Source organism: Anarhichas minor, unplaced genomic scaffold, assembly GCF_050575085.1.
Source record: "Anarhichas minor isolate MPS153535 unplaced genomic scaffold, ASM5057508v1 ptg000026l, whole genome shotgun sequence".
NCBI classification, from domain to species: domain Eukaryota; kingdom Metazoa; phylum Chordata; class Actinopteri; order Perciformes; family Anarhichadidae; genus Anarhichas; species Anarhichas minor.
The window spans coordinates 10,744,937-10,772,848 of record NW_027466472.1 but is presented as its reverse complement, the minus strand read 5'-3'; the positions used below and the strand labels follow the sequence as shown (position 1 = coordinate 10,772,848).

Below are 27,912 nucleotides of genomic sequence, written 5' to 3'. Positions count from 1 at the left end.
TCTGGAACACTTATCTGCTTTCATCTTCTTGTGTGTGTGTCTTTCATTTTGGGTGCAGGGAGCTTAGTGAGCCGGTTTTCACAAGTGTGTGGTGGTGGTGCATGTGTTTGTGTGCACATTATTAATATGTCTGTTTCTGCAATATCGAAAACTCCACCCAACTTTATTCTACCGCTACTGGCAGTGAGACGACTAACCATAGTGTTAGATGTTGGATAATACGCCAAAACACATACAGAGTCTCAACGAACATAGGAATGAAATGTGGAAGGCACCATTGTTAGCAGTGCAGTCCTGGCAGTATAAAAATGAAATGAGGTAAATGATGAAAAATTGCCTTTTACTGAGCTACAGCTGGGTTAAGTAATGTGCAGTTTTGCCACTGACCTCAATCTTTTCAGGAAACATTCAGTAGAGAAATAGGATCACAGATTAAACATTATTAACAGGACATAGGTGCGCAGAAGGAATTTAGATGAGTGACACAATAGCTCTCTAATAATAAAGCCTGTCATTGGAATGTGTTTTTCTTCTGTATTTCTGTTGATTAATTATATCTCTCCATTTTTCTCTCTCTATCTATCATGCAGGGCCAGACACCAGCCCAGTGAGATACTCTTGCATGGAAACCCCTTTTTCCCTGGCAGTCCTTTCCTCTCCCTAGAGCTACTGGCCAGCATGGCAGGATGAGCCTCTGCCAGCATTGATGATGGCCAAAAAGCAAGATGTGCGGACACCCACCTACAACCTGGTCGTGATTGGGCTGTCCGGCACGGAGAAGGAGAAAGGCCAATGTGGTGTGGGCAAGTCTTGCCTGTGTAACCGCTTTGTCCGGCCAAGTGCAGATGACTTCTACCTAGACCACACCTCTGTTCTCAGCACCAGTGACTTTGGAGGCCGTGTGGTGAACAATGACCACTTCCTGTTTTGGGGAGAGGCCGGGCGGATTTTGGAGGAGGGGCCCGAATGCCGTATGAATGTGGTGGAGCAGACAGAGTTCATTGATGATCAGACGTTCCAGCCGCACCGAAGCACGGCGCTCCAGCCTTACATCAAGAGGGCAGCTTCCACCAAGCTGGCTTCGGCTGAGAAGCTGATGTACTTTTGCACAGATCAGCTGGGGCTGGAGCAGGACTTTGAGCAGAAACAGATGCCTGAAGGCAAGCTTATGGTGGATGGCTTCTTACTCTGTGTGGATGTTAGCAGGGGTATGAACCGTAGCTTTGAGGACCAGATGAAGTTTGTTACCAACCTGTACAACCAGCTAGCCAAAACGAAGAAACCTGTTGTACTGGTCCTCACCAAATGTGATGAAGGAGTTGAGCGCTATATTAAAGACTCACATACCTTTGCCCTAGCCAAGAAGAACCTACAGGTGGTGGAAACATCAGCACGATCTAATGTCAATGTTGAACTTGCCTTTCTTACACTGATTCAGCTACTAGACAAGGGTAGGGGAAAGCCCAAAATCATTCCCTACTTTGAGGCACTGAAACAGCAGAGTCAACAGATTGCCTCAGCTAAAGACCGCTATGAGTGGCTGGTCAACCGAATCGTGAAGAACCACAATGAGGCATGGCTCACAGTCAGTCGTCGCATGCAGTCTGCCCCTGAGTACAAGGACTACGTTTTTCTTGAGGGGACAGCTAAAGCCAAGAAGCTCTTCCAGCAGCATGTGCATAGACTTAAACAAGACCACATAGAGAAACGTAGGAAGGCCTATCTTAGTACTCTACCACAGGCCCTGTCTATACTGTTACCAGAGTTGGATGTGATAGACCACCTCAGCTGGTCTGGAGTTCAGAAAGTCCTGGAGACAAAGAGAGATTTCATCCAATGGTTTATAGTGCTAGATGACACCCCTTGGGAGACCACGACACACATTGATAAAATGGAGGATGATCGAATCCCCCAGGACCTCCTGGAGACGCCCGCAGCTGAAGCTATCTATGAGACCCACCTGGAGATGCTAAGGAATGAGCGCAAGCGGGCTGAGATGAGATGGGAGTTCAAGGAGAAGCTAAGCGTCTCTCCTTTCATCACACCAGGGAAACCCTGGGAGGAGGCCCGAAGCTTCATCATGAATGAAGACTTCTACCAGTGGCTGGATGAGGCTGAATATCTGGATATCTACAACAAACACCAGAAGGAAATTATTGACCGAGCCAAAGAGGACTTTCAGGAACTACTTCTTGAATACTCTGAGCTCTTTTATGAGCTGGAAGTGGATGCAAAGCCAAGTAAAGAGAAAATGGGAGCCATTCAGGAGGTGTTGGGTGAGGAGCAAAGGTTTAAAGCCCTGCAGAAGCTGCAGGCAGAAAGGGATGCTCTGGTATTAAAACATATCCACTTTGTCTACCACCCTACAAAGGACACCTGTCCCAACAATCCCCACTGTGTGGACAGTAAGATAGAGCAGATACTGGCCAACAGATTCCCTACCCGCTACCCATCATCAGATAGTTCAAGACTGGATTTGGGGAGGGCTGAAAGGATAAATCTTGTCATCCTCGGTAAAGATGGGCTAGCCAGAGAGATGGCAAATGAGATAAGGGCCATGTGCACCAGTGACGACCGGTACGTGTTAGATGGCAAGATGTATGAGTTAGCCCTTCGTCCCATAGAGGGCAACGTACGTCTGCCAGTCAATTCATTCCACACACCAACCTTTACACCTCATGGTTGCCTGTGTTTGTACAACTCAAAGGAATCCCTCTCTTATGTTGTCGAGAGTTTAGAGAAGATTAGGGAGTCAACTATAAGCAGAAGGGAAAGGGAAAACAGCTTAGCTCAACCCCCGCTGTCCCTCCTTCTGGTCACCAAGCGGGGAGTGGGGTCCATTGGAGATATTGGGGGGGAGACAGCTCAGACTCTTATCCAACAAGGGCAGCAGGTGGCTGGAAAGCTGCAGTGTGCCTACTTAGACCCCGCCTCTCCAGGCGTGGGCTACGGTCGCAATGTCAATGAGAGGCAGATCAACCAGATGCTGAAGGGCCTCTTAGAATCACGGAGAAGCATAGGGACCAGCTCCCCTCCCTTACCCCCTCCATCCTCTGCCTTCAGAGACTCTCAGTCCCAGCCAGTGGTAGAGGCAGACCTGAGGATAGTCATGTGCCTGATGTGTGGAGACACGTACGACATAGACCAGCTGCTTGCTCCTTTCCTATTGCCCCAGCATTGTCGTCCTGCTGCTAACCTCAGCACTGGCACCTCGGTTTTGCTGGATCTTAGTATAGGAGGTCAGAGGCTGAATATTGAGCTGTCGCTACTCTCCTTTCATTCCTCATTCTCGCTCCGCAAGACCAAGCTGGTCCACGGCTACATTGCAGTTTACTCTGCTCGCCGCAAGGCCTCTATGGAGACATTATGTGCTTTCCTGTGTGAGGTCCAAGACATCATCCCAGTCCAGTTGCTGGCAGTTGGGGAGAGCCAGATGGAGCTGTCAGACTCGGAGTCAGCTAAGGAGCAGGTCAGTCAAGGAGAGGAACTAGCCCATGAAATAGAGGCCAGGTTCAACACAGTGATATGTGGACATGGTGGGGTAGTAGGGGGGCTTCATAAGATAGACCTTTTCCAATCCTTTCTCAAAGAGGCAGTAGAGAAGTGCACTATTGTTGAGGCCACACACATGTATGATAATGTGGCTGAGGCATGTACCAATGAGAGCATCAGCCCTCGCTGTGGCTCTCCTAGTCCAGTTAGTATTCTTATGGACTCAGAGGACGATATTGATCCATCACCACCTTACCCTACCCTCAGGGAGGATGGCAGCCTCAGTTCCCACTTGGGAAGCTTCAAGCTGCCAGATCTGGATTCAAGTGACACCTTCTCTGTTATTTCTGAGCTTAGCACTTTTGAGAGCAAGCTGAACAACAAGGTTCCTCCACAAGTGAAGCCCAAGCCTGTCCGTAAGGTGAACCTCGGCCCCTACATGGACCAGCAGGGTGGCACCAACCGCCGCTCTTTGCCCCAAGCTGTCACTTGGGCTCCAGGTAGCGATGGTGGCTATGACCCCTCAGATTACGCTGAGCCCATGGATGCTGTGAGCAAACCTCGACCCACAGAAGAGGAGAATATTTACTCCGTCCCTCATGACAGCACACAAGGAAAGATTATCACTATCCGCAATGCCAACAAAGGTCACTCCAACGGGAGTGCTGGGGGGAATGGGTCAGACAGTGAGGCCGATAGCAGTTCGCTGGAGCGAAGGAGAAAGTTGTCCGCCATTGGGGTAAAGCCCATGCTTTACAGAGACAGATCCAAACGGCTTGGCAAGTTCAGCAGCTTTAGGACGAGCTTCTCCATAGGCAGTGATGATGAGATAGGTCCACCCAAGGTTAACCAGGATGAGGGAGGAGCCCAAAAAGACAACTCCATCGAGGAGAGTGAGGACCCCAAAAGAAGAAATATTCTTAAGAGCCTGCGCAGAAATACGAAGGTTAGTGTTTGTGCATCCATCTGTTTCTGTGAGATATGATTGATGTTTGAGTCTCAAAGCTGTTACTAAAATACTGTTAAATCTTAAATTTCATTTTCAACATTTCATTTTAATTGGTTGATTTAACTATTCCCAAAGACATAAATTGTAACTTATGACTGACTGGATGTTGGATGCTCGCCTATACAAATTTGTCTGCAGTGTATAAATACACATGTATTGGTTTAAGGACAGAATGGATTAATTGTCCATAATCCTTAGTACAAATAGTTGGTTGAGATTCAACACCTGTTTGCTTTGGTGGATAACTGTTAATTACTAAAGTGGAGGAATGATTTCAGTATACTCTTTCTACTCTCTGTAGTTACATCAGTGAAAACAAGCCATACCGTAGGAGTTTGCCTGAAAGCATGTCTGCTATTTTTGACCCGGACGACTGTGTGAGAGCTCTTTAAACTAGCCAAATAATCAGAGGAAAAAGAGACAAGCTCCAGTCGCTAAACTTTCATACTAGAAGGCAGAAACTCTTAATGAATAGGGACAGAACCAGAGTAGCACACTGTGTGGTTTTATCTGTTTGTGCTTGTGTGCATGTCTGCTTGGTTAGCATCATGTTTCCCATTATACGAGAGCTGACAAAATGATGTTTGATATTTATTTTAGCAAGATTTTGAAAGCATCAACATCCATCTTACAATTCTTGCTGTAGCGATACATGAAGAGAAATAAAAACTAATGTTATACCCTCAGCAAATTAGCTGTAAACACCCCTGCTGTTCAGCAAACAAACTAAATGTGTGAGAATCGCAGCCATGTAGTCCTTCACTCCTTAATTATAATTTACAGTACCACATTGTGCAGTCACCTTGCTTCAAGCCTCGCTAGTAGTACGACTACGCATTGTTTACAACTCGGTTGCCAACGGTGCAGCGTGTTTGCCGTTAATGATCTAGTGATTGACATCAGTGTCGTCAGGTTAAGGCAGTGTTGTTTACTGTTCAGTGTTGTGGTACTGCAGGGAAGTATGTGCCAAGGCTGGTCAGCTTGTTCTTTAGACGCCAAAATTCTCCCCTGTCTTGGCTTTCTTTTCTTCCTTCCTTTCATTCTCTCATATTAACACTGTTTTCTTCTCTTCTTGCTGATTCATACTTTCTACTCTGTCTCCCCCCCCCCCCCCATTATGTGGTCCTCATATCTCTCTATCGTCAGTCTCTGTCTACCCCTGTCCTGTTTCTTTCTATGCTTGTCTCCCACACGTGTGACGATAGTTTTGACCTTACTCTGTTAGGCTTATCGGCCTGGAATGCTGTTCACTCACACACATGGCGTGTTACAGAAGTGTCAGCTGAATAAGAGTTACAGCTTTGTATGTTGTGCGTCTGTGATAATTACCATGGCTGTCAGTTGGGTGGAACAGGAGGCGGGATGATTAATGTTATCACACACACTCAGCTGTGATGTCCAAGTACCTGCATGAAGGCTGTCTTCTCACATAGCTCCTTACTGCCGAAACCACGTTATTTCCTTTATGCACTAACTGACTTGGCACATAGTGTGCTCTGGGCCATTTGTCCTTCTGAAAGAAGTGTGCAAGGACAGGCTACCGATGAATTGGACAGCCCAGTTCAAGCCCTCTTGTTGGCAGGTAAACAAGCTCCTTTAGCGCTGACTTTTACCTGACCCTGTGCTCTGACCTCCTGGGGGCAAGGGGGATCAATAAAGTATCACATGACACATTATTAGGCTCGTTTCAAAACAAATCCACAAGAAAATTGAAGCCAGCTGAATTTAGATCAGTTTCTTGTAATTAGTGCCTCTAAATTTTGCCCTACAGTAGGTCTGGAATCTGGATATCCGTGTTAAAGGCCATAATGGCTTAATTGTGGTTGTATCAAGTTCCATCGCCGATTTTCTAAGCAGCTGTCTCAAAGATAAGTCAATTTTCAATATGCTGTAGTCTAAAATCCCTTTAGGATAGCTGGCATGTTCTTGAGTTATTTGGTCATCTCGGGTAGACGTGTTGCAGCAGTAACTCAAGGTTGGTATAGAAACAGCCGTTCCTGTTATAGTGCCTTGCAAGGGTTAAACAAGACAGTTGGGTTTAGGGTGACGGTTTGGGTTCATGCACTGTAAAGACTTTCCTAGTCAGAGCCTTAGGGAGCCCGTCTACCACTCCCGAGTCATGACGGGTAGGAACAAATAATTGAAAGTAGATTTAGAGTCTGTTTTAACACCCCCTTCACCTCGGGCAATGACCAACTGTGTCTCTGTCCCGCCCGCCCTCCCTCAGCGAGAGGCCGGAAACATTTCCTCTCTCTCTCTCTCCTGCAGCTTTTTTTCAAACCTCCTCAGCCAGCAAGAGGGATGCTTTAAATTCCTCAGTCACCTAGTTCCAGTCTAGTGTCCTCAAACAAAAAAATAAGAGGGAGGGAGACAATCAAAAGAAAAACAGAAAACACGACGACGGAAAGAAAATGAAATGGAGCCGGGGAGAAATAAGAGTTATGATAGAACTGTTTCTTTTTGATTGCGGCTTTGTGTTTCAGCAGCCTACAGTGCATGTAAACGCTCACCATGGTGTCTGTATGTTATTATTAAGGATGTGTTTTGTTTGTATTTCGCAGTAGAGGTCTCAGCGCTGGCAACATATCCTGTCTCAGTCAGCAACTAAAAGGATTGTCCAGAAGGCAGAACTGCAGGGGGATAAGACAGTGAGAGAGAAAAGTGGGTGGAAGAGAGGAGAAGGGGGGGGGGTATAGAGACAGTCTGCTAAACTGAGATAGGGCACATATATATACAACACAGTCAGTGTGATAGGACACAAATAAATTATGAGCTGCTACATGGAGCTACAAACCAAACTGGCAGTGAGTTATGACAGCACAGCTCTCTACCACCACAGAGGCTGTTGTCTTGTAGTGTCACATCTATTATTACTACCCCTGTAATCCAATTAAAGCCTCATGTGAGTGTTTTGTGCACGTGTGGATACACACTGCACATTTATGTATGCGCAGATGTTCAGCTAATAGCCACAAGTATAAGGGATGTCTGTACGTTGAGAAAGGGAGCGTCAAAGAGGGGATCGGGCAGGGCCGCAGGGGAGTTAGCCGGGAGTGATGAGTGAAGGAATTCCAGTTAGGAGTCTGCTCATGTTGGGTCTCATAGAAAGATATACTGGATAACATTTGTTGATTTGCTGGGAAAGTCAGCCGTTATTTACCCTAGATGTGTTTCAGCGCAGAGCCTTCATCAGCAGCTCAGGGGCCTCGCTGACTGAAGTGCAGACTCTTAAGCCAGTCGGCGTTATCGAGTTATCGTTGACATTTTGTTTTTCCTGACACTTGGCACCCAGTTGACGGGTGAAGTAGCGACTCTGCCCCCTTTTTCTACAGTTTATCATTAAACACTCATCAATCATGGATGATACTGGATCTTTGAGGCCAATACTGATGTCAATACTGTAGAATACAATGACAGCTGACCAAAACAGTAAATATAACGGTACAATTTGGACGTTCAACATTAAAATATAAGTTATTTTGAATTTTAACTTAAAATGACGCATTAATAATGCTACAAATGTAATAAAATATAATACATTTTAAGTTGGGAAAATGTATATACATTGGAATGCCACCAATACAACATGTATTGCTTTAATTTACTCTTCCATCTCTTATATGTATCTCCAAACATAGTAACTGGTAATGTTTTATCTGTAATAATCACGTATCGGCTAATAATATTTGCTCGTTTAAGCGAAAGCCAGCTGAAAGGTAACGCACACTAACAACAGAATAAATTCACTAAATGTTCGAACAAAAAAAAAAAAAAAAAAAGTCCAGGTGAGTCTGTTAATCTGCTCAGTATTAATTAGTGTTTCCCTGCTTGTTTCCTTGAATACCGCTGTGAGTGAGTGTGTGTATATATGTGCTATCGAAAATGTTTGCTGGAGTGCAGTGAGGCCAGTATCTGGAGCAGAGGGCACGCCGTGCTCCTTCTCTCTAATGAGCACTCCTCTGCTCCTTTCCTGTGTCTGTGTCTGTCAGGCCTGCACTGCTCCCACTCTCTGTGTGCCCAGCCAACCGTGCATCCCTGCCTCACCACCCTGCCTGCCAGAGCAGAGCCTCCGGGGGGCTGACAGACTTACTAGAGATCCAGGCCTCAGGGGCCTTCAAAACATTCCCGCTGAACACCATTAAAGTGCAGTACAATTACTGCTGATGCCTCAGCCTTACGGAGGCAGGCAGAGAATGTTGCAGGAGTGCATTAGCGGTCTGAGTCTTAACAGGAGAATAACAGGAGTTACAAAGTAATTAAACAATGAATAAGAGAGTTTGATTATCTGAGAGCTGCAATGCAGAAAGAGAAGCACAGAACTCTGAAGGAAGGAGGATAACGATGAAGAGATAAGAGTGATGGAGGAACTGATGTGTATCTCATTTATGCACAGAACAGGGTTCAAGTCAGGAATGTTTGATTACTTATCAGTTTAAGATACTAAAGTGTGTGTGCGTGCGTGCGCGCGCGTCTTCATATTTTTGCTCAAGCAGATACTAACATAAACAGTTATTAAATACGGTCCTTTCCATCTATATCGACTCATTTCAAGAACAATTCCTCTAGGCTTAGTGTCGTTTTGGAAATGTGTGTCAGCAGCTCAAATAATGTTAGATTTAGTCTCCGAGTGCTCCTACCAATCTTCTCTTTCCTCTCGATCATATCTTTGCAGAAACCACGACCCAAACCCAGGCATTCCATCTCCAAACCCATCGAGAGCAACTACTTTGGTATCCCACTGGCCACCGTGGTCTCTCCTGAGAGGCCGATCCCAGTCTTCATTGAGAAGTGCATCCGTTTCATTGAAACAACAGGTAAGAATCTGTTTCACTTTACATAACAAGGAGTACAGACGCTTAATGGAGTCCAATCAGGCTGTTGTTTTCAGTCATTTAAGTGTTTTGAAATGATTTCAAAGGATCCATTCTGCCTCTGTGTGTGCTATACCGCTCTCATTTCAGCTCTTTTTTTCCTCATTACCCTACATTTCCTTATCTTAATCCTCATCCCTCCCTGGTGGGATTCTTACGTACTGTGGTCTTCGTCGCAATGATGATTCTCTGGTCCTCCTTAAATCACAGCCTTTGTGTCAACGTGCACATGCGTCTGTGCTTTCTTTTGTGTCTCCGTTCCTCTTTGTTCAGGCTTGACAACAATGCTAGTGCTTTGCTGAGCTGTAGACTTTATAGGTGGGCACCTCCAGGGACACGAACCAGGTTGGGGTTGCTATTTTACTTTTTTGATAACCTAAATAGTCGTCTCATAAAAGTAAAGCAAAGCGAGGTGCGATAAGATCCACGGGTGAAGCCGGTTCCTTATTTGTATATGCATAGTACAAGTTTTGCAAGTATTATTTGTGTGGCAACTCCCAAACTGGTTCAAGTAAAAACATCAAGCCGATCATGCTGGCTTCTGTGGGTTACAGTCAGTGTTTTGTGCTAACTTTAAAAAGAGTCATCGGAGCCTCATTCAGATCAATGTTATGATGAGAAAAACCAAGGGGGAATTCAAGCAACAAATATATTTGTCATGGAGTATGACATTAAAATGGCTCCACGTATTTGAACTAAAATGCTCTCATCTTCTTAGATTTACCTTGAACTTTGTGTGGATTAGAGTCTGTGCTCAATTGTGTTTAACAGGTTTTCAGGCTGTCGCCACCAGTCATCCACACCCCCCCGTACCTCCTCTCCTCTCCTCCCTGGGAGTACTGAGAGCACGGATGTGATTGGATAGCTTCTCCTAACCTTGCCACCCCCTGCCAGGCTGTGCTGGTGTCCCACTGCCCCAGGACTGCCAGCTTGTCTCTCAGTCTGCCACCAGCTGTTAAACTAAACCAGGGGCGACTTAGTTTAGGGTCCACGAGTGTGTGTAGATATTTGAACACGTCTTACTTTATTCTTCGCTGGGCTGTAACCAGGATTTTTAGATACTGAAATCATGAGTCGGTTTTTCACCCCTCTACTGCCAAACATCTTTTTATTGATTAGTTGGCTGTTTTATTGTGTTTTCTACAAGTTTTATTTAAACTGAGCATCTGTACATATTCGAAAAATCCACAAGAGCTAATAAACGCAACACAGCTTAACATCTAGCCTCAGGAACCATCTCTGAATCCGTCTATTTTACCTTAAATTACCGGGTCTAAGAATACTGAAGTTTTTAATGATTCACAGTTGCTTAAGTTGTCTTTTCATTACCTTCCATGAAGTGAGTTGCATGCGCGTTTGCCGAAACCTTTGCTGTCTGCTTACTGACGTGCCACTGCATTCCGCTGTGATCTGTGTCCTGATTACAGACTCTGTATTTGTGGATTACTGTGGCGGCCTTACAAAACATCCACCGCCTTCCTCTGTGTAGGAGTATAGGGGCGAAGCGCTAGATAACAAGGCATCACGTTAGATTTCACCTCCCCCTGTTCAGGTGCTAACTGGAGCAGACTCGGCGGTACTTAGTTCTGGATGAAGGAGAAAAAACTGGTTGAATATGCGTTAATATACACACACGCACACACACACACACACACACACACACACACACACTTGTGTGCATACACCTCTTACCCTCACTCACTCCTTTAGTATTTCGCCTAATCCCCTTGTTTCCTCCTGTGCCCTTGTTTCTCTGCTGCTTTCTCCCGATCCAGTCATCCTGCTCCTTCTGTCTCCACGAGTACCTTCACTTGTCAGATTTGATTTCTTTCATCTTCTTCCTAACCCATATTTCTGTTTCTCCCCGTCTTATCGTCACCTCTCTCAATTCACAGTTTTTTTTTCCTGCTATTCTCCCCCCCCCCCCCGCTTTTTCATATCTGCCTCTCCTTCCTCTTGTCAGCATACTGTGTGTGTGTGTGTGTCAGGGTGTGTTTTCGCCAGGAGGTAGCAAGGTAATGTTCTGCCCCATAGCTCCCTCTGTCCGATCGATATCACAAGGTGGGAAATTGGAAGAATGTTTGGGCTCAGCTCTTTTCTGTGTGTGTTCAGCTTGCTCCTGAGTTCTTTGTGTGTGTGTGTGTGTGTGTGTGTGTGTGTGTGTGTGTGTGTGTGTGTGTGTGTGTGTGTGTGTGTGTGTGTGTGTGTGTGTGTGTGTGTGTGTGTGTGTGTGTGTGTGTGTGTGTGTGTGTGTGTGTGTGTGTGTGTGTGTGTGTGTGTGTGTGTGTGTGTGTGAAGTGTAGCCTCACACGTCACACGGTCGGAACTAAGAAGAGTGCGCACATAAAATGCTTTGTTTACATACTAACACATGCAGTACAGAATGGCACACCCAGACAGACAATTACTGCGACTGCAAGGGGAAATGAGTTACAATGTGCTATTTAGTTTCAATTGTAGTCGCTGTAAGTCAGACTTTACTTGTACAATATCTGTGTCTACAATCTGTGGGTATAATGGCACTCACCGGAAATTGCCATTCAGTGCAGACACTGTTTGTCACTACAGAGTGAGCTCATAATGAGTGACCTCGAGAGGCTGACCCTGGACCTGCAGCTTTGACAGACATCCTTCCCCCTTACCTCCTGCCTTTATTCTTAACTTACTAAATATCACAATCCTCTTACAGTCTCGTGTTCATATACCGATGAAGATGTTGGTCTATGTGATGGAAATTTTTGTTTGCCCTCAGACGAAGCCAAATTGTTGATTTACTAGTCACAAAACATTGAATTTATGGATTTTCTTATTTTGTTATATGTTTTAGAGGCAACACAGAAGAGCCACTGAAGTAAAACTTGTTTTCTGTTTTTATGTTTCTATTCAAAAGTCTTATTTCTTTGTTGGATCTCTTAATTGTGCTTCCCAGCTCACTCCCTTTGTCCCTGAGAATAATAGCAGTAGATGTGGTATTTCTGTGTTATTTTCATGCATTCTGAGCTTGTAGAGAAGCAGCGTTATAAAATCAATCCATTGTGACTGCTCTTATCTCTCAGCTCTGGCTTTCTCTCTTGGCTGTGTGTGTGTGTGTGTGTGTGTGTGTGTGTGTGTGTGTGTGTGTGTGTGTGTGTGTGTGTGTGTGTGTGTGTGTGTGTGTGTGTGTGTGTGTGTGTGTGTGTGTGTGTGTGTGTGTGTGTGTGTGTGTGTGTGTGTGTGTGTGTGTGTGTGTGTGTTGGCGGTAGGAGCCTCCATAGCGACGTAAAGGGCAGCACCCAGCCATGATGAACTATGAAATCAGCCGCTGGGGCCTGGGCTGATTTGGGATCAGCTGGAGTGTTGTCAGATAGTAACACGCTGGAGAAGCACAGCCGCTAACTGCAGGGGCATTTATCGCCCTCTCGGGGTTTGTGCGATTGCAGGTTCACAGGTGTGTTTTTGCGCACTTGAGTGCTGCCGGAAGCTGTGAAGGCACCATTGATGGTTTTAATGTTCGGCTTCTGCTGGTATGAGCTCGAGAAGCAGATGAAAGTAATGATAGTAGTATAGATTAAAAGAATGGAAAAGGTATTAGTTGATTAGTTGTTACATTTTCTAACGAAATTCTTAGATGATGTAGAAGAAAACCTTTGTTTGCCACAAGAAGAAATCCTATTTACGTTGACCCCAGAGGAAGAGGATGCTGTTGTTTGTTTTGGAGAGCTCACCTGTCATCATTTCTATCATTGTAAAAGTCTTCTATTCGTCAGCCATTCACTCCCCCCCCCACCCTCCCAATGCTTTGTGGCTCCTCTTCCATTATTTTCATTCTCCTGCAACCTCCATCTTTGATATGCTGCGTTGTTTCAAACACATTCTATAGATCCCTCCTTATCTTAATCCCTTTATTATTTATCATTCTCTCTTTCATCAGTCCTGACCCTCACTCCTATGCATCCTCACCCCCCCCCCCCCCCCACTATCTTTCTCATACTTGGGTGCTTGTCCCGTTTTGCCCCTATCGCTCACACTCTCTCCCCACCACTGCTACACTACTCTCCTATCTCTCCTCCCATCCCTGTTTTCCTAGTGTCTCTGGCTAGAAAAGCTTTTGTGGATAATTGATTGGTAGAAGGAGGCGATCGATGCTGTATGCTTTGACTGAGAGCTCTCTCATTTCCTCCCTGCCTCTCTATCTCGCCCTCTTTTTCTGCCACTCCTTATCTCCTTCACTCCCTCTGGATTGCTCTTTGTCTCCCTGAATCTCCACCAAAATGTGAACGAAGAGAGAATTTCAAGGGCGGGAGTTGGAACCTTATCTTTCCATAAACTGGGAAAAGAATTAAGTAGAATGAAGTGAGCTTTCATTCCCACCAGCTATCCGTGTGCCTTTCACTGTTGTGTTTTCCATTTCTGAGAACATGGATGTATTGCGAAAAAATACTTAAGAGGTTAAGCCTTCTGCAAACCACCACCGCTACTCAATTCAGGGAGTATTTAGTAAGTCTCATATGTGTGATATGATATGCAAAATAAGAACCGACGCTGGGCCGTAGAAGACGTGCTTTCTGCTGCTGAACTTAAAATATTTTGAAGGGTCGACAGTTTTTAAACTTCTATTGTGCTTTATTCTTTCGCATAAAATGAAATTATGCAGCATGAGACTACAGTACATATTAGCTTAGTCGGTGGTTGTCAGCTCAACAAAAAGATCTCAGAATTAATTAAAAAGGCCTTCAAGAGCGAAGAAAAATCAATGCGGGAGATTTTAGTTCGCTGTTAAAACTTTGAAACTGTTGACGATATTAGATTATTAGAGTATAACGGGATGAATTATTGCTGTAAACACTAATAATAATAAAATCCAACAGGCCTCTTTAACAAGTATTTAACAACCAGTACTCCACTGCTGCGGGTGTGAGCCATTAAAAGTATTGAAAAATACATATTTAATCAAGAGGCGAGAGAAACGGGAAGGCAGCATTTGTATGAAAAGTAGCAGACTGTTGGATTCCCGCTCTTTTGTCTTGTATCGTTATAGTGATGAATGGAGAGCTCTTGTTAAGTCACCTTTTTAAATGCATCTTTTAATTTGCTGCAGTATTATTTATTGCAGCCACTTAAATGTTTTTGTTGTCTGAACTATTAGATGGTTGTCTGTAACCCTCTTAATGTGCCGGTAGTCTCCTTATGCGTGTGTCGGATAAAACGGTGCTTTATGGGTTTAATAAATAGAGCTAATAGTGTGTCTAGATGGAAGAGGACATAGGGAGAGGCCATTAGAGCAGTTCTACTTTTTTAGGCCTTCAGAGTGCATCTATAAGTAGCATAGTGATACATCAAATAGTTATTGGTGGTGATTGACCAGCGACTATAAATATTTGATATTTGCAAATTAGACTCATGAAAAGAACACTGTGATAATGACATTCCTCTCTCTCTCTCTCTCTCTCTACTAGGGTTGAGCACAGAAGGCCTCTACAGGGTCAGCGGGAACAAGGCAGAGATGGAGAGCATGCAGCGGCAATTTGACCAAGGTACGTTACTTTCAACCTACAGTACAAGTGTACACCTGCTCATCCTCGCTTCAGCTGTGGCGAAAAGGCCACAAAGACGTGCGTATGTATGGCTGCTTCTATCTATAACAAACCTCGGCCCCCTTCATTAACCGGGGAGCATTAATTCTACAGAGCGAATTGGCCTTCACTTCCTTTTAGACTGCGGAGCTTGCCTCCTCTATCTTGTACCTGCTCCTGCGTGCGTACACATTTTCACACGTGTGCATGTCGTGTGCGACTCCATGCATGTGTCTACCTGCTGTGGGCAGTTAATTACCTCCAGATTGGTTTGGTTAATGAAGCGTGTCGCTGCCGAGATAGATAGCAGAGCAACGTGGCCTGTGTATGAGTGAGTGTGTATGAGTGAGTGTGTGTGTGTGTGTGTGTGTACGCGTGCATCCACGCCTGGTTGAGCCTAAAATCCAACTCAGGTAATCAGAGTTGAAGCCCTGCGTTGAATCATTCTGAGCCTCCGGCCGATGGGACAAGACATTCCAGGTGAAACTACAGCGAAGGTGTCTCATAGCCATACTGAAGATGGCACTTCAACAGCCCCGTGAAGATTCAGATACCTCATTACAGGACAAAGCGGCATCAGGAGCCGCGCACTTTGGGAACTCTCAAAATGGGATCTCTCCTCGGACTGTTCAAGAACTCACTAACCGTATCTCTATTACTTTTTTCAGCCTCTCATCTTTCTACACACACTACCTTTTGTAAAGTAGAAAGTTATCAGAAAATTACTTTTTTTAATTAAGTCTCTTGTGCGCACACACACACACACACACGCACGCGCGCTTGAGGGCCTCTTTAGTGGTGTTGCTGCCTGACCGGTCTCTCTCGGCTTAAATCTACTTCATAAGAGTCTGCGGTTCACTCTCTCTATTAAACTAAAGGATCATATGGTATCACCGAAGATGCTGTATGCTTTCTATTCATATTGATTAAATGTTGAATTGAACAGACCAGGCTTGTCTACAAGTTGTGTGCACAATCAAAAACAACCACAAACGGTGAATAATTCCGTAAGTAGGCTTTATGGATAAAACCCTGAAACGCAACCAGACCGAAATGTCAGTTTTTGATCCAGAAAATGTAATAACCGACTAAATGACATTCATGCAAAACTCATATAAAAGTCTATTATTTCCATAAAACACTCCTGTTCATCGATTTGTCAAGCCACCATGCTGTCTTAATAATAATAAAATTGTTATTATTATCGTTATTATTGAAGCCACCTCTCTTATTTACTGTATGCATGTAAAATGATGATATGTGTATATACACAGTGTGTGTGTTTTGTACTTTAAATGTCTTCTCTCCATTTCAACCCTTTTTCCAGACCACAACCTGGACCTGGTGGAGAAAGACTTCACCATGAACACAGTAGCCGGAGCCATGAAGGCCTTCTTCTCCGAGCTGCCTGAGCCTCTGGTGCCCTACAACATGCAGGGAGAGCTGGTGGAGGCCTTCAGTAAGTCCTTCGGCTCTGCTTTAAGGGGACTTGGGGGCTCAGGGATGTGGGGGCAGAGTTCTGCACGAAAACCTGAAGTGTATTGGATTTGACCTTAAATCCTTTTCTGTAACTTTTCTTTAACCTAACCAGCAAAACTCTTGCAATCCAAAACCATCCATGAGAATTAGATTTGCCACTCCGTGAGGAAATGGGGATCGGAGGAGAGAATATTTAAGGCTTGTGTGAGGAGAATTTTGGGATGATTGCACATGTTGAAGGGATAGCGGGGTCCGGATGAAGTCATGAGAAAACAGTCATATGTGAGATAAACGAGGGTGCTCCTGAGCTCTCCACGGCCTCTCTTTTTCTCTTTGTGTCCTGTAATCTGTTGGAATGGAGATTTAAGGCGTAGCTTAGTCTTGCATCGCGCCACAGAGATTTACACCCGGGCCGCAAGGCTGCTGTCACTCACTGAGCTCTGTGTGTATGTGTGTGTGTGTGTTTTTTAACGGCCATGGCGAGCTTCTTCAGCCGTGACAGAGACCTGATAAAGCTCCTGCAGTCTGTGCCACAGTAGAGGAAAAGAAGAGAGAGTGAAAACAAGTTTAGAGACGAGAAAGACTTCATTCGGTTGAAAATTGCAAATTGTGCCGGGCATTTTCTTACTGTCAGGCGTGAGAGGTGGAGAAAAAGAAGGGGTGCGAAAAAAGCTGGGCGGGTGGATTTTTAGTGCACATGGTCATGGTGACGTTACTTTAAATAAGCTGTAGGAAGTTATGTTTTGAGGACCGATGATGGACGTACAGCAGGAGGAGCTGGGGCTGTGTTAAGTCATTGGGCATGAAATGTGTTTTTGATCCACACTGACCTCATTGTGGGAATACAAACTCAAATTCTCCGATTGTAAATCATGTTTTTCAAAGTGTACGAGAACATCTGCTGTTCCCACTGCGGCTCTCTGCCTCGCTCACATACACACAGGATGGACTGTGTTAGCCGGTGACGTCAGCTTTTCTGACTCACTCCTCCTCGCTGCCATCAGGCTTAACACACCCAGTGTGTGTTTGTGTGTGTGAGTTGCTGTAATCTATGACATTGTGATGGGTGTACTTTTCTCTTCTGGAATGTGTGTGTGGTCTTTGTCTGGTGAACATTTTTTTTTTTTTTTTTGTACTGCAACTGTAGTCCTTTTTGAATGTGTGTGTTTTCATGACTTAAATGTGTGAAACTCGTACTGCTGTGTTCTGCACGTATTTTTTGAGAGCCGTTGTACTGCCCCCTCCCCAGCCCCCCTCATCTTAACTCTCACTCCCCCGACATCTTTGCCATAGATTCCCTTAATCATTCCTTTCAGCCGCTTTCCTCCCTCCTCTAACCTCTATCGTCTCTCTCTCTGCCACCATTCAGAGATCAATGATAGGGAGCAGCGCTTCCAGACGATGAAGGACATCCTGCGCCGCTTCCCCAAGGAGAATTACGAGGTCTTCAAATATGTCGCCAGCCACTTGAACAAGTGAGTGAGTGACGGGGTTAGAGTCTGCCTCTGACAGCCGTGCTGACTAGCCCTGCCGGTCATCCAGTCAAGTGACCTAGCAGTGACATCACCGAAAGTAGCTTACTGACAGAATAGAGGTCGCTTTACTCGGGTTGAGTCATTATCTGTGTTATTGCAGCGTTATCTCTATGTGTGTGTTGATGAATACTCTGCTCCATAAATGCTAGGAAAACTTTGTAGTCAAAACTGTTTACATCAGTGGTTCCCAACCAGTGGGTCAGGACCCCCAAGAGGTCCCAAGAAAAATCTGAGTTGTCACAAGATGATTAAAAGAATAAGAGAAAAAACGAATCTGGCACACAAAAATATAAAATACTTTTACCTCCTTCAAATGAAGCTATTTAGGAATAATAATATGTAATTGAACTGTGGGGATTTGAGGCCAATTCATTTCTCTTTTTGGTGTCTTTGTGTTGCGCAGGGTGAACCAGAACAACAAGTTGAACCTAATGACCAGTGAGAACCTGTCCATCTGTTTCTGGCCCACACTGATGAGACCAGACTTTACCACTATGGACGCCCTGACTGCCACCCGCACCTACCAGACAATCATCGAGAGCTTCATCCACCAGTGCTTCTTCTTCTTCTACAATCAGCCGCTGGCCGACGGCCTCCCCGGCTCCCCCACCTCTTCGCTCTCCTCCGGGGGAGGAACTTCGGCCTACTCCTGCATGGCTGGAGGCTACCAAGCCTCGCCGACTCCGTCCCCGACTCCCTATGTCCTCCCAGCCACCCCTCCAGTCATTCCGCACTACGGCCCTCCTATCCACCACCACCACCACCACCTCCACCACCTCCATCAACATCAGTCCCCACCCCACTCCCCACCTCCTACTCCCCAGTCCCCCATCCCAGCCCTGCTGCCGCCCTCCCTACACCCCCATCACCCCCCTACGGAACAACACACGCTGTGAACCAGGGATCAAGGGAAAGAGGGAAAAAAAAAAACGAAGAAGACGGCTAACGAGATTCAGAGAGATTTAAGGGTTTAGAATAAGAGATTTGGAAGTTTGGGAAGGAATTGAAGAAGACAAATTTAAATAGGAATCAGAGGTAGGAAGACAAGTTGGGAGAGATTGAGTGAGATGCAGTATGTACAGGGAGAAACCTACGTGTTTGGGAGAAGAAGGGGGCGTTTGAGCCTCTGCTAATTTTAGAAAAACGGACACACACACACATAAGGCAGAAAAGGGGAACACTGAAGAGCCTCTGAACTGGCAGTATGATCTTTCTACCCCCCTCGCCACTTCATCCCTTTGTCTCTGTGTCACTTCACCTAGACCTGCCCTCCTTGCCTTATAGAGAACCTACACACAAACACACTAATGAGTGCGATGTTGCCAGTAACTGTTAAAGGGACTCAGGGAGGGACTCGGAAGTAAAGTGGAAAGGGGAATGTGAACTCTGCTATGTTGGGATTGCTTCACCACACACACACACACACAAACACCCAGTGGCCAGTGTGCCTCCGACAACCATTCTCCTCAATCCCTAAGCCTCTAGCTGTCCTGGGAGTTTTTGTGGCCAGCGCACGTTTTTTTGCAATCCGCCCACACACTGTACCTACCTGGGAGGCTGTGGCTGGGACAAGGTGTAGCAGAGAGCGAGTCCTTAACACATGTTTGTTTATTTGGCCACTGTACAGAGGACTTAGGCAAGAAACACGTGTTACTGCTCACCCGACAGGATGTTCTGTCCTCTGCGACGCACACACACATTCTTATCTATCAACCCCTCACACAGATACACAAACACGCACACAGACAAAATCAGTTTCATTTGAGGCAATATGCCAAGCACAGGAAAAAATCTCAACAGACCGGATCGGCTAGGCAGCAAATTGGAGCAAAGGATTATGGGAACTCAAACACCCTTTGCATTCTGGGAAGGCTCCTCCCAGTCTCCTCTTTGGTTTCTCGCTCTCTTGGTTTGAACTTCAACCTCATGCACTTTGTGAACACATGAAGAAAACAGTTGGATATATTCATCGGTCTAAATCTTGATTCTACATTCCCGCTGTCCCGACGCGTGTTTTATTTTGTCCTTCATTTGACAGAATCGTGGGAAGGGGCACGTCACTCAATGCGTGGCCTTGTGTGTAAGTGTCTGTGTGAGAGTCTACCAGTCTGTGTGTGCATATATATCCATGCCTTTTTTCGTTTTACCTGAACCTTCCCTGTATTAGGCAGATAGTGGGAATAATTCCAGTGTCGGACCTTCACCTGTCATGTTGCTTCTTTCACGCTGTGGTGGTTTTACGAGCGAGTCGGTTCTGCAGTTTCCACAGCAAGGACCTTGTTCAAAAAGCACTTTTCTGAGCACTTTGAAGGCACATTTTAAATTGGAGCTGCCATGACATGACAGCCACCGTTCACTTTATTGTCAGTCCACCCTACTTTCTCTCACTCTGGGAGCACACCACTGACATCTATAGGAAGAAATGGGTATTGCAGCCAGAACCTGACTTCCACTACTGCATGGGCGGAGCACCATTTTCCTCTGTGGTTTGTGTGTGGTGTCAGATTCTCTTATTAGGTGCAATTGTTAAGATTTTTCATCACTGCATGTCGGGTCAAATTAACTTTAGAGCTCATAAAGTGTAAGAGTAAAACAGCAGTTTTAAATCAGATTCAAATCAATTGAGATTATATAGATTCAGGCTCTGCTCTTGCAGTTGATTAGATATGCAGTGAATAAAATGTCCTCTTGAGGCTTTTTATTGTTGGAAGTAATTGGTTAGCACTGTTCCAGGCGTCAGCATGCTGTCCCTCTTAGGACGCCGCATCATACCTCTGAAAGGAAGACTCAAACTTGCTCTCTGTGCACTCAAAAAATATAATTTTGCAAGAGTTGTGACCACGACACCAGTCTGCCCCTGCTGTCACTGTTATGCCACCACATCCTCTAGTCATTCCTAGTCCAAGAGAGACACTTGGGTCTGGCAGAGACAGCAGACAGAACAGACAGTCCATTCATCCGTCTGCATGACTGCAACCGAGCATCGCAGAATTCCTCGGCCCGGCCTGCTGTCACCGTAGAAACCAGTGAGATGGGGCTCGAGGATAATTGCCGAGTGAGTCCTGATCGAAGCAGCTTATGAAGTGTGTGTGTGTGTGTGTGTGTTTCTGTGAGCTCGAGAAAGTGTGCACGCATGTGAACTTATGCGTGTTAATGTTAAGCAGATGCTCACCAGGGTCACTTATTCTGTCTGACACCTGAGTTGCATCTCTGCACGTCTCCCCAGACTGTCCTCTGCCCAAAGGGAGGGAAAAACAACACACTTTTAACCAATCACTGAACTCTTAAAGGAGCTTTTATAAGTCAACACTACCTATTTACCGTGTGTGTGTGTGTGTGTATGTGTGTGATTAGGGGATAGAGGAGTTAAGAACGTGTGTTTGGTCGGGTGGGTTTGAGCGAACATGCTAGCAAGCTGTGCTTGGCAGACGGCCAGACACCCGTGTGATCCAAATAAACGTGAAGGAGAGGAATGCAGTTCTCCTTGCGGTCATTACCCCGCTGTGTAAACCCTGTTAGCTGGTCCAGATTACACACACTGATCCTCAGAGAGAGTGTGGAGGAGAGATTGGGGAGGGTTAGAGGGAGGGAAGACAGGCAGCAAACGGGTGAATGGGATCATTATTTGGGAGACGGAGGGAGGAAGGAGGGGTGACCACTGGTACTTGTGTGTGTGTGTGTGTGTGAACGCCGGCCAGTGGCGTTCCCTGTGTATATCAATGTGTTAATACTGAACTGACTGTGAGGCAGCCAAAGACTGTGGAAAAAAAGGGTCGAGGGAGAGATAGGAAGCAAAGTGACAGTTTAGAAGAACAATTGAATTTAAAAAAATGTGACTTTGGTTCAGCGATATGTGGCTGCATTGCTTTTCTTTTTCTTTTCTTTTTTTTGCAACAATGGTGACAGATGTCTGTTAAGTTAAAATGAGAAACAAGCAAAACTATATTCAAATGGTTGTTTATTGGTATGTTAGGGGGTTTAACACGTTGCCCTTTAGTCAGTGGTGATAGAAAAAAAAAAAAAAAAAACTTTCTTTTTGTTTTATTTTAATAATTAAAAAATACAAAGCATTTTTTTTTTTTTTTTTTTTAACAATTTCTTTGTGAACGATTGAGAGAGCAGCCCAGTATAGTGCATGATTTCTTCCCAACCAAGGAAGAGGGCTCCACCACTCTCACTATTTAAGAGATGATAAAAAAATATAAAGAAATAATGGGGGAGGGGAGGGGGGGGGGGGGGGTTGAAAATAATAAAAAAAGAAATGAAGTACTGTAAAGTGAAAAGATAACATCAAACAAAAAAACTGTCATTATTTGCTGAGTATGGTAATTTGTCTCAATGGGAATGGTGTATACAGCAAGGCCTTATGTGATCTGTATCATAGTTAATAAATCAAATCTTGTAAAACTTCTGCTTCTTGTCTCTTTTCTTTTTTACACATAAGTGATTAGTGACACATTGAACCGATGAGGAAATCCTGAGCAGTCTGCAGTTAATGTAATTCAGTCTTAATCAACTTTTAAATCTCAATTAACCTCAGACGAGCTCTGGAAAAGCTAGAAAGGGGAACTTGAGTTCAGTTTTTTTTTTTTTTTTTCTTGTTGTCAAACTACTGCTTATACATTGCTATTTATCAGCGTTATATGACGGCTCTGATCACTTCTCCTGTGAGGCAACACATCCAAATTCCAAAACCCACTTAGTAAAATCAGAAGTGTGCATTGAGGGCAGGTACAGTAATGGTCTACATGTGGTTCCCAACCTGTTCTGGCTTGTGTCAGCATAAAGCAGAGAGACGTCTGCTTGCAACCCGTCCGCGGCGGCCACATACGTCTACCGTTTGTGACCGGTTCTACCAAAAGTGTGAGTTTGTCCTTGTTTTGTTGTTTTACTTTTTAAAAAGGTTTAGAGACTCAAAAGAGGTAAAATGATCTCTTTAAGGAAAATAAAGATTCATTTAAATTCTCATCAAATAAAATGTGTAACAAGTAGACTATATTTACCCTGTTAATCATCTTACAACCCTTCGGATTCATCTTGCAGCCCCCTGTGGCTTGGAACCACCTACAGGATAACTGGAAAAAGTTTAATAGTAAGAGGTTTGATGGCAAGAATTGCTGAAAAGAAAAATCATATGAAACCGTATAATCAGTATATATATATATATATTTTTTTTTAATTGAGACATTCCATATGTTATACAGTGGATTGTGATTTTGTAAACTAATTAGCTTGATAAATTAGAAGTCTGTTCCTGCGCACATCAAACACAGGCAGATTCTATCGTCACCTGAACTCCTTGCTAAGTCCCTTATTAAGATGCGTGACATTCATTTTGCAGATGTTTTGTCCAAAGTGAGAGCAGTCTGGTGCTCCGTGTCGTAACACTTCGTGTGGACGGGAGGAATCTGGTACAAACCTTACAATTAATGGCCACTCTGCCCTATCAACAGAGGTACAGCTGCTTTGGAGGAGCAAAACAACTCTGACCTATTACAGAGACGGGCCTACTCACACACACACTTACTAAATACATCACTGTACAAGAAAAGTGGGTAAAGAGCAATTTCCATAAACTCTTGTCTGTCATTTTATCAGTTTGTGGAACACTGTTGCCAGTTAAGTAGCAGTTATAAGACGCGTGTACATTCATTTATAAGTCTTCCAAAGTTTAGTTTCACACAGAATGCTTTCATCTTTCCACCACAGTTTTTTGTCTCCGTTTTCTCTGCACACTGTTGAAGGGCCACTAAAGCCACCCAGGGGACCAGATGGGATCACAGCGGCCCACGGGACCCTCCTGTGCCATTTTCAGGGACGATGTAGCCTAAGGACTCGGGTCCCTGTGAGGGCGATGTGAAGGCCTCACTGCCATTTCATGGTGCCCTCATCTGACCTTTTCATTGAGTCAAAGCAAAGGAAATCCATGTCCATGACCTTTGTGGTCCATCTCTCCATTCTGGCTCAGGAAGAAAAAAAAAAAAAAAAAAAAGAATGACGAGAGAACGGCTGATTGGGAATGAAAAGGGCAGGCCCGTGTGCACACAGGACACACAACCCTTGAACTCTAACCTTTAAGAAGTGTCATGAGGGAGAGAGTGGTGTGGGATTTGATTGGAAGTCAAATAGTCAACATTTACTTTACTGGCCAGTGTAGGGACGAAGCCACTCAGGGTTGACAGGAATGCCATAATTAGTAGCTAATTTGAGGGGAAATAACAAAATGAGACAAAAGAATAAAGCTTTTAGAGCTTGTTCCCATTTCAGCCACTTAACTAAATCACAATTATCTCATATTCCCTTTTTATTCTTAAATCAAATGTCTTCACATGCATTTTGCTGCTTTTCCTTGTGCTTACACAAAGACACCACTGGGAGGCTGCCTTGTCCCACACTACCCATCCACCAGCGCGCTGCTGTACCCGGGTAACGGATGGTAACCGCGGGAGGAGCGTGGACCTAATTGCTTGGGTTTAAGGTTTTGGACGTCAACAGTGGGACGAGGCTTTAATCCAGCGCTCACAGTCAGATGAATGCGTGAGACGAGCGTCTGAAGACGTTTCTCATTGATGTCGAGCTCCACTTCCCCTCTCTCACAGTTTGAAGTTGGAGGAGGAAATAGGTTTGACTAAACTCCAGAGATCGTGTGGGGAGAGAGAGGAGGAGGAGGAGGAGGAGGAGGAGGAGGAGGTGGTGGTGGTGGTGGTGCACGGCGAAGTAAGCCGCGGAATAAAGACAAAGAACTTAATTTCAAGCTATTGTTGCTCTGTATTAGAGGCGTGATGTGGTTATTTAGTGCGAGGCACGACCACAAAAAAACAGAAAAAAAAGAAAAAGTTCTGAGGTAGACAGAGAGGAGGAGGAGGAGGAAGGGGACATATATGGAGAAAAAGAGACTGGTCTTATGATGAGTCGAGGCACGTATCTCCGCTCAACCGTGTCTTTCTGGGCTTCGAGCTTCGCAGCTGCGGCGGCGGGTATTGAATTCAGATGCGGCCTGCCTCCCCGGCTCTGCGCCGCTACAGGTGGAAATGCTCTTATCAATACGGACTGTCCGAGCCTGACTGCGGGCCGATCCGTCTCATTGATGATTTTAGGTGCCCCTGCCCTCCCTCGTCTCCCCGAGGAGCCCATTGATTAATGTCTGGGTCACAGTGGTATTTCCATATTGATGGCTCGATTGATGACGGCGCTCCAGGAACAAGCCGTATTGACCAGCTGGGAAGTGATACGTTTCAAACTATTTGGCGGATGTATTTATGCATAATGGGCATAACGAGGGTTAGTTAGATACATGCGGCGGCGGCACAGGAGAACTAGGTGAAAGACGAAGTGCATGTCATGATGGAGGCTGCAACACATATTCTACGTGCAAATTCAGCAATGCTCTGTATTCTGTGATCAATATTCCTATAATAACAACAAGCTGTTATACTACCATCAATACTTATGTAGACAATAGCAGGACTACAAATTATAACTGGGTACAATATAGTGTGCCAATTTTGTGCTTTATAGCTTTCTTTATTTGTATAAGATGATCAAATAAGATCAAACTTTATTGATCACCAGGAGGAAAATCAAGTATTACAGACAACATCCGAGCCACAAGCTTAAATAATAGATCAAAGTTAGAAAGCTATAGCCTATGGTGTGCATGCTTGTAATATACTCTATGTGCAATGTTTCTTCAAATTTAACTGAATGTAAACTTTTTGTCCTTAAGGTCAGTTGGTCCAAGCAGAGGAGACGGGACCCCCTGGTGTATCAAACCGAGGGGTCGTGAGATGATCAAGGAGGTAGGGAAAAAATAAACACAACTCACACAATTATGCTTATTTCTCCTTTTCCACAGATCTATGCTTATTTATTTTTACCATCTCCAGGAGTCCAAACACCATTAAAATCAATCTGAGTGGGGAATAACGCAATCTGCTCATGTTGTAGCTCATAGACATCTGCACCATGTGACGAGGGTTGCTGGGGATGTTGAAGGGGTTTAATAATGGTGCGTTAAGGTTGCAAAATTTGAGTAACAACTTTTTTTTAACATACCACATGAAAAAAGGATTTCAAGTAACTAAATCATTATGAAACACACGGCAGCATTTGTCAGCGACAAATTCGAGACTGTAAAAAAAACCGACCTGGCATTCACTACTTTGGTAAAGGAGTTTTCAAAGCAACATGACACAGCTAACAAAGTTTGAAATAAGTCAAATGATCTGTGCCAAACCTGCAGGTGCATCGTGAGGACCAGTGTTGAAAGTCATTACAACTATATACCAAAGTCAGAAAAAAAAAACAACTCATGAGGATACAGTATGATGAACTTGCAGTAGTGTGCAGGGGTTTTCCAAGGGCTGCTAATTGGCGTGCAACCTAATGTGACCTCTGTAGCCGTGTTTGCAATGGTGATTTACTTATTTTAAAGTTGTTTTGTGAGGTGTTTACATGGTTTTGCCAGCCCCTTACTGCTATGTGATCATATTGCTGTAATATTTCCACGCTATCTTTCTAAAAGTGGCTAGTTTTTTGCTTCATCAGGTCAAGTGCGCACACTGCATAATGCAGAACAACTCCACAGAGAGCAGAGTTGTGAACCCAATTTTGCAGACACCCTAATTTAAAGGACAGGGAGACAACAACATGATTCGGTGGGACTTGTTCTGCTTGTTGTGGAGATTACTTTGGAGGCAGAGGGCATTGTGTGGAGATGATAGTCAGTGAGAAAAAACTAAAGCGTTGGAACAGAGCTGATCCCACTTTACGCTTTTAGGGTCAGTGGTCTAAATGGGCGCTCGGCCTCCAGGTCCCCGTGACATGGATCAGGGGCCCCAACGTATATCTGCTGATTACATCTCCTGAAGTGGAAAAAATGCAAATAATAAATGTATGAGCAACGTGCTTGTTTTTTTGCTTGATTAATTATGCCGTTTAATTCCAGATCCACCACGCCGCTCCACCGTATAATTTCCCAGTGGTCTTGGCTGTTTCTTCTCTCACATGCGCTCTCTTCTTTTTTTTTTTTCTTTTCCTCATTGCAAAATGAATCATGGATCCAACCGCCTGTACCCGGGGGAAAGCGGCGAGCTGGCGAACGGGCTGACCAATCATGAGCATCAGAGGCAGACTCGCAGACGGAGGGAGCCTTTTGTTGTGTGCTGCAATCATCAAGTTAGAAGACAACTACCGATTTGGTCTGAAGAAAAAAAAAAAAAAAAATGGAGCGTAAGGAGGCAAAATAACCAACTTCATCTGTGTTTATCAGTCTGTTTTCTCTCTTGTGTTACATACAATCTCTTTGCTCCGCAGCTTATCCAATGAGACTGGCCAGTGTTTGTCTGAGTGGGTGGCTGAGCCTCAGCGTCATTCATAATTTCAACTGGGACCATGACAGCTCCTCTATTCCCAGCCTGACCAACCCTCTCTCAGCCTCCTGACAGTTCCAGGTTAGCCTCTCTCTTCCTCTCCCCTGGTCCTCCTCTTTTCTCTCCTCCAGCTTTCCTCTCCGGCTCTCTCAGGGGCCCCACTGAGAATACTGCTCAGATCCAGGCCTCTGAGCCCCAAAGCCGGTCCTAATCCTCTGCATCGATCGTCCTGAGAATTTCCTCCCCAGCACAGCAGGCCCCGCTCACTCTCCGCGACCCTGAACAGCCAGCACTTCTGTTAGAGCCGGAGAAAATAGGGTCAGGCACATTACCTGTGTCTTCCCATCAGATGGGGCTTTCTGATGTGATAATATATTATATGTCTTTTATTGGGTGCTTATAGCAGGCTGCACGAAGGCTGATGTTGTTGCCTCTCCAAATTCAGGTAGACTTGGCTGTGATCGGCTTGATGAACATCTCTCAGTGTTTCAAACTGATCGATTTATACAGTCGTTTTCGAACACAGTGACAAAACTATCCTAGATCTCTTTGCCATTGTATTCCTCTGCTCTTTGTAGATGAGTTTGAGACGTACAGTTCATT

At 44.8% G+C, this 27,912-nt stretch overlaps 1 protein-coding gene and 1 long non-coding RNA gene across 3 annotated transcripts in view; one reads left to right on the top strand and one right to left on the bottom strand.

Annotated features, from left to right (window-relative positions):
- Positions 1-6,006, bottom strand: part of LOC142958902 (uncharacterized) — a 41,691-nt gene extending 35,685 nt beyond the window's left edge. The window contains exon 1 of the long non-coding RNA XR_012956174.1: positions 5,831-6,006. This is a non-coding gene — a long non-coding RNA (uncharacterized LOC142958902). The remainder of the gene's footprint in view (positions 1-5,830) is intronic.
- arhgap35a (Rho GTPase activating protein 35a) overlaps positions 1-22,345 on the top strand; it is a 61,009-nt gene extending 38,664 nt beyond the window's left edge. Inside the window, exons 3-8 of one of the 2 annotated variants that reach the window (XM_076099915.1) lie at positions 591-4,438; positions 9,174-9,315; positions 14,808-14,885; positions 16,252-16,383; positions 17,773-17,878; positions 18,342-22,345. In XM_076099915.1, the coding sequence (XP_075956030.1) occupies positions 707-4,438; positions 9,174-9,315; positions 14,808-14,885; positions 16,252-16,383; positions 17,773-17,878; positions 18,342-18,834 (4,683 nt within the window). In that variant the 5' untranslated portion in view covers positions 591-706 and the 3' untranslated portion in view covers positions 18,835-22,345. The other variant, XM_076099916.1, reaches the window with a different exon arrangement.
- Positions 22,346-27,912: the final 5,567 nt, after the last annotated feature.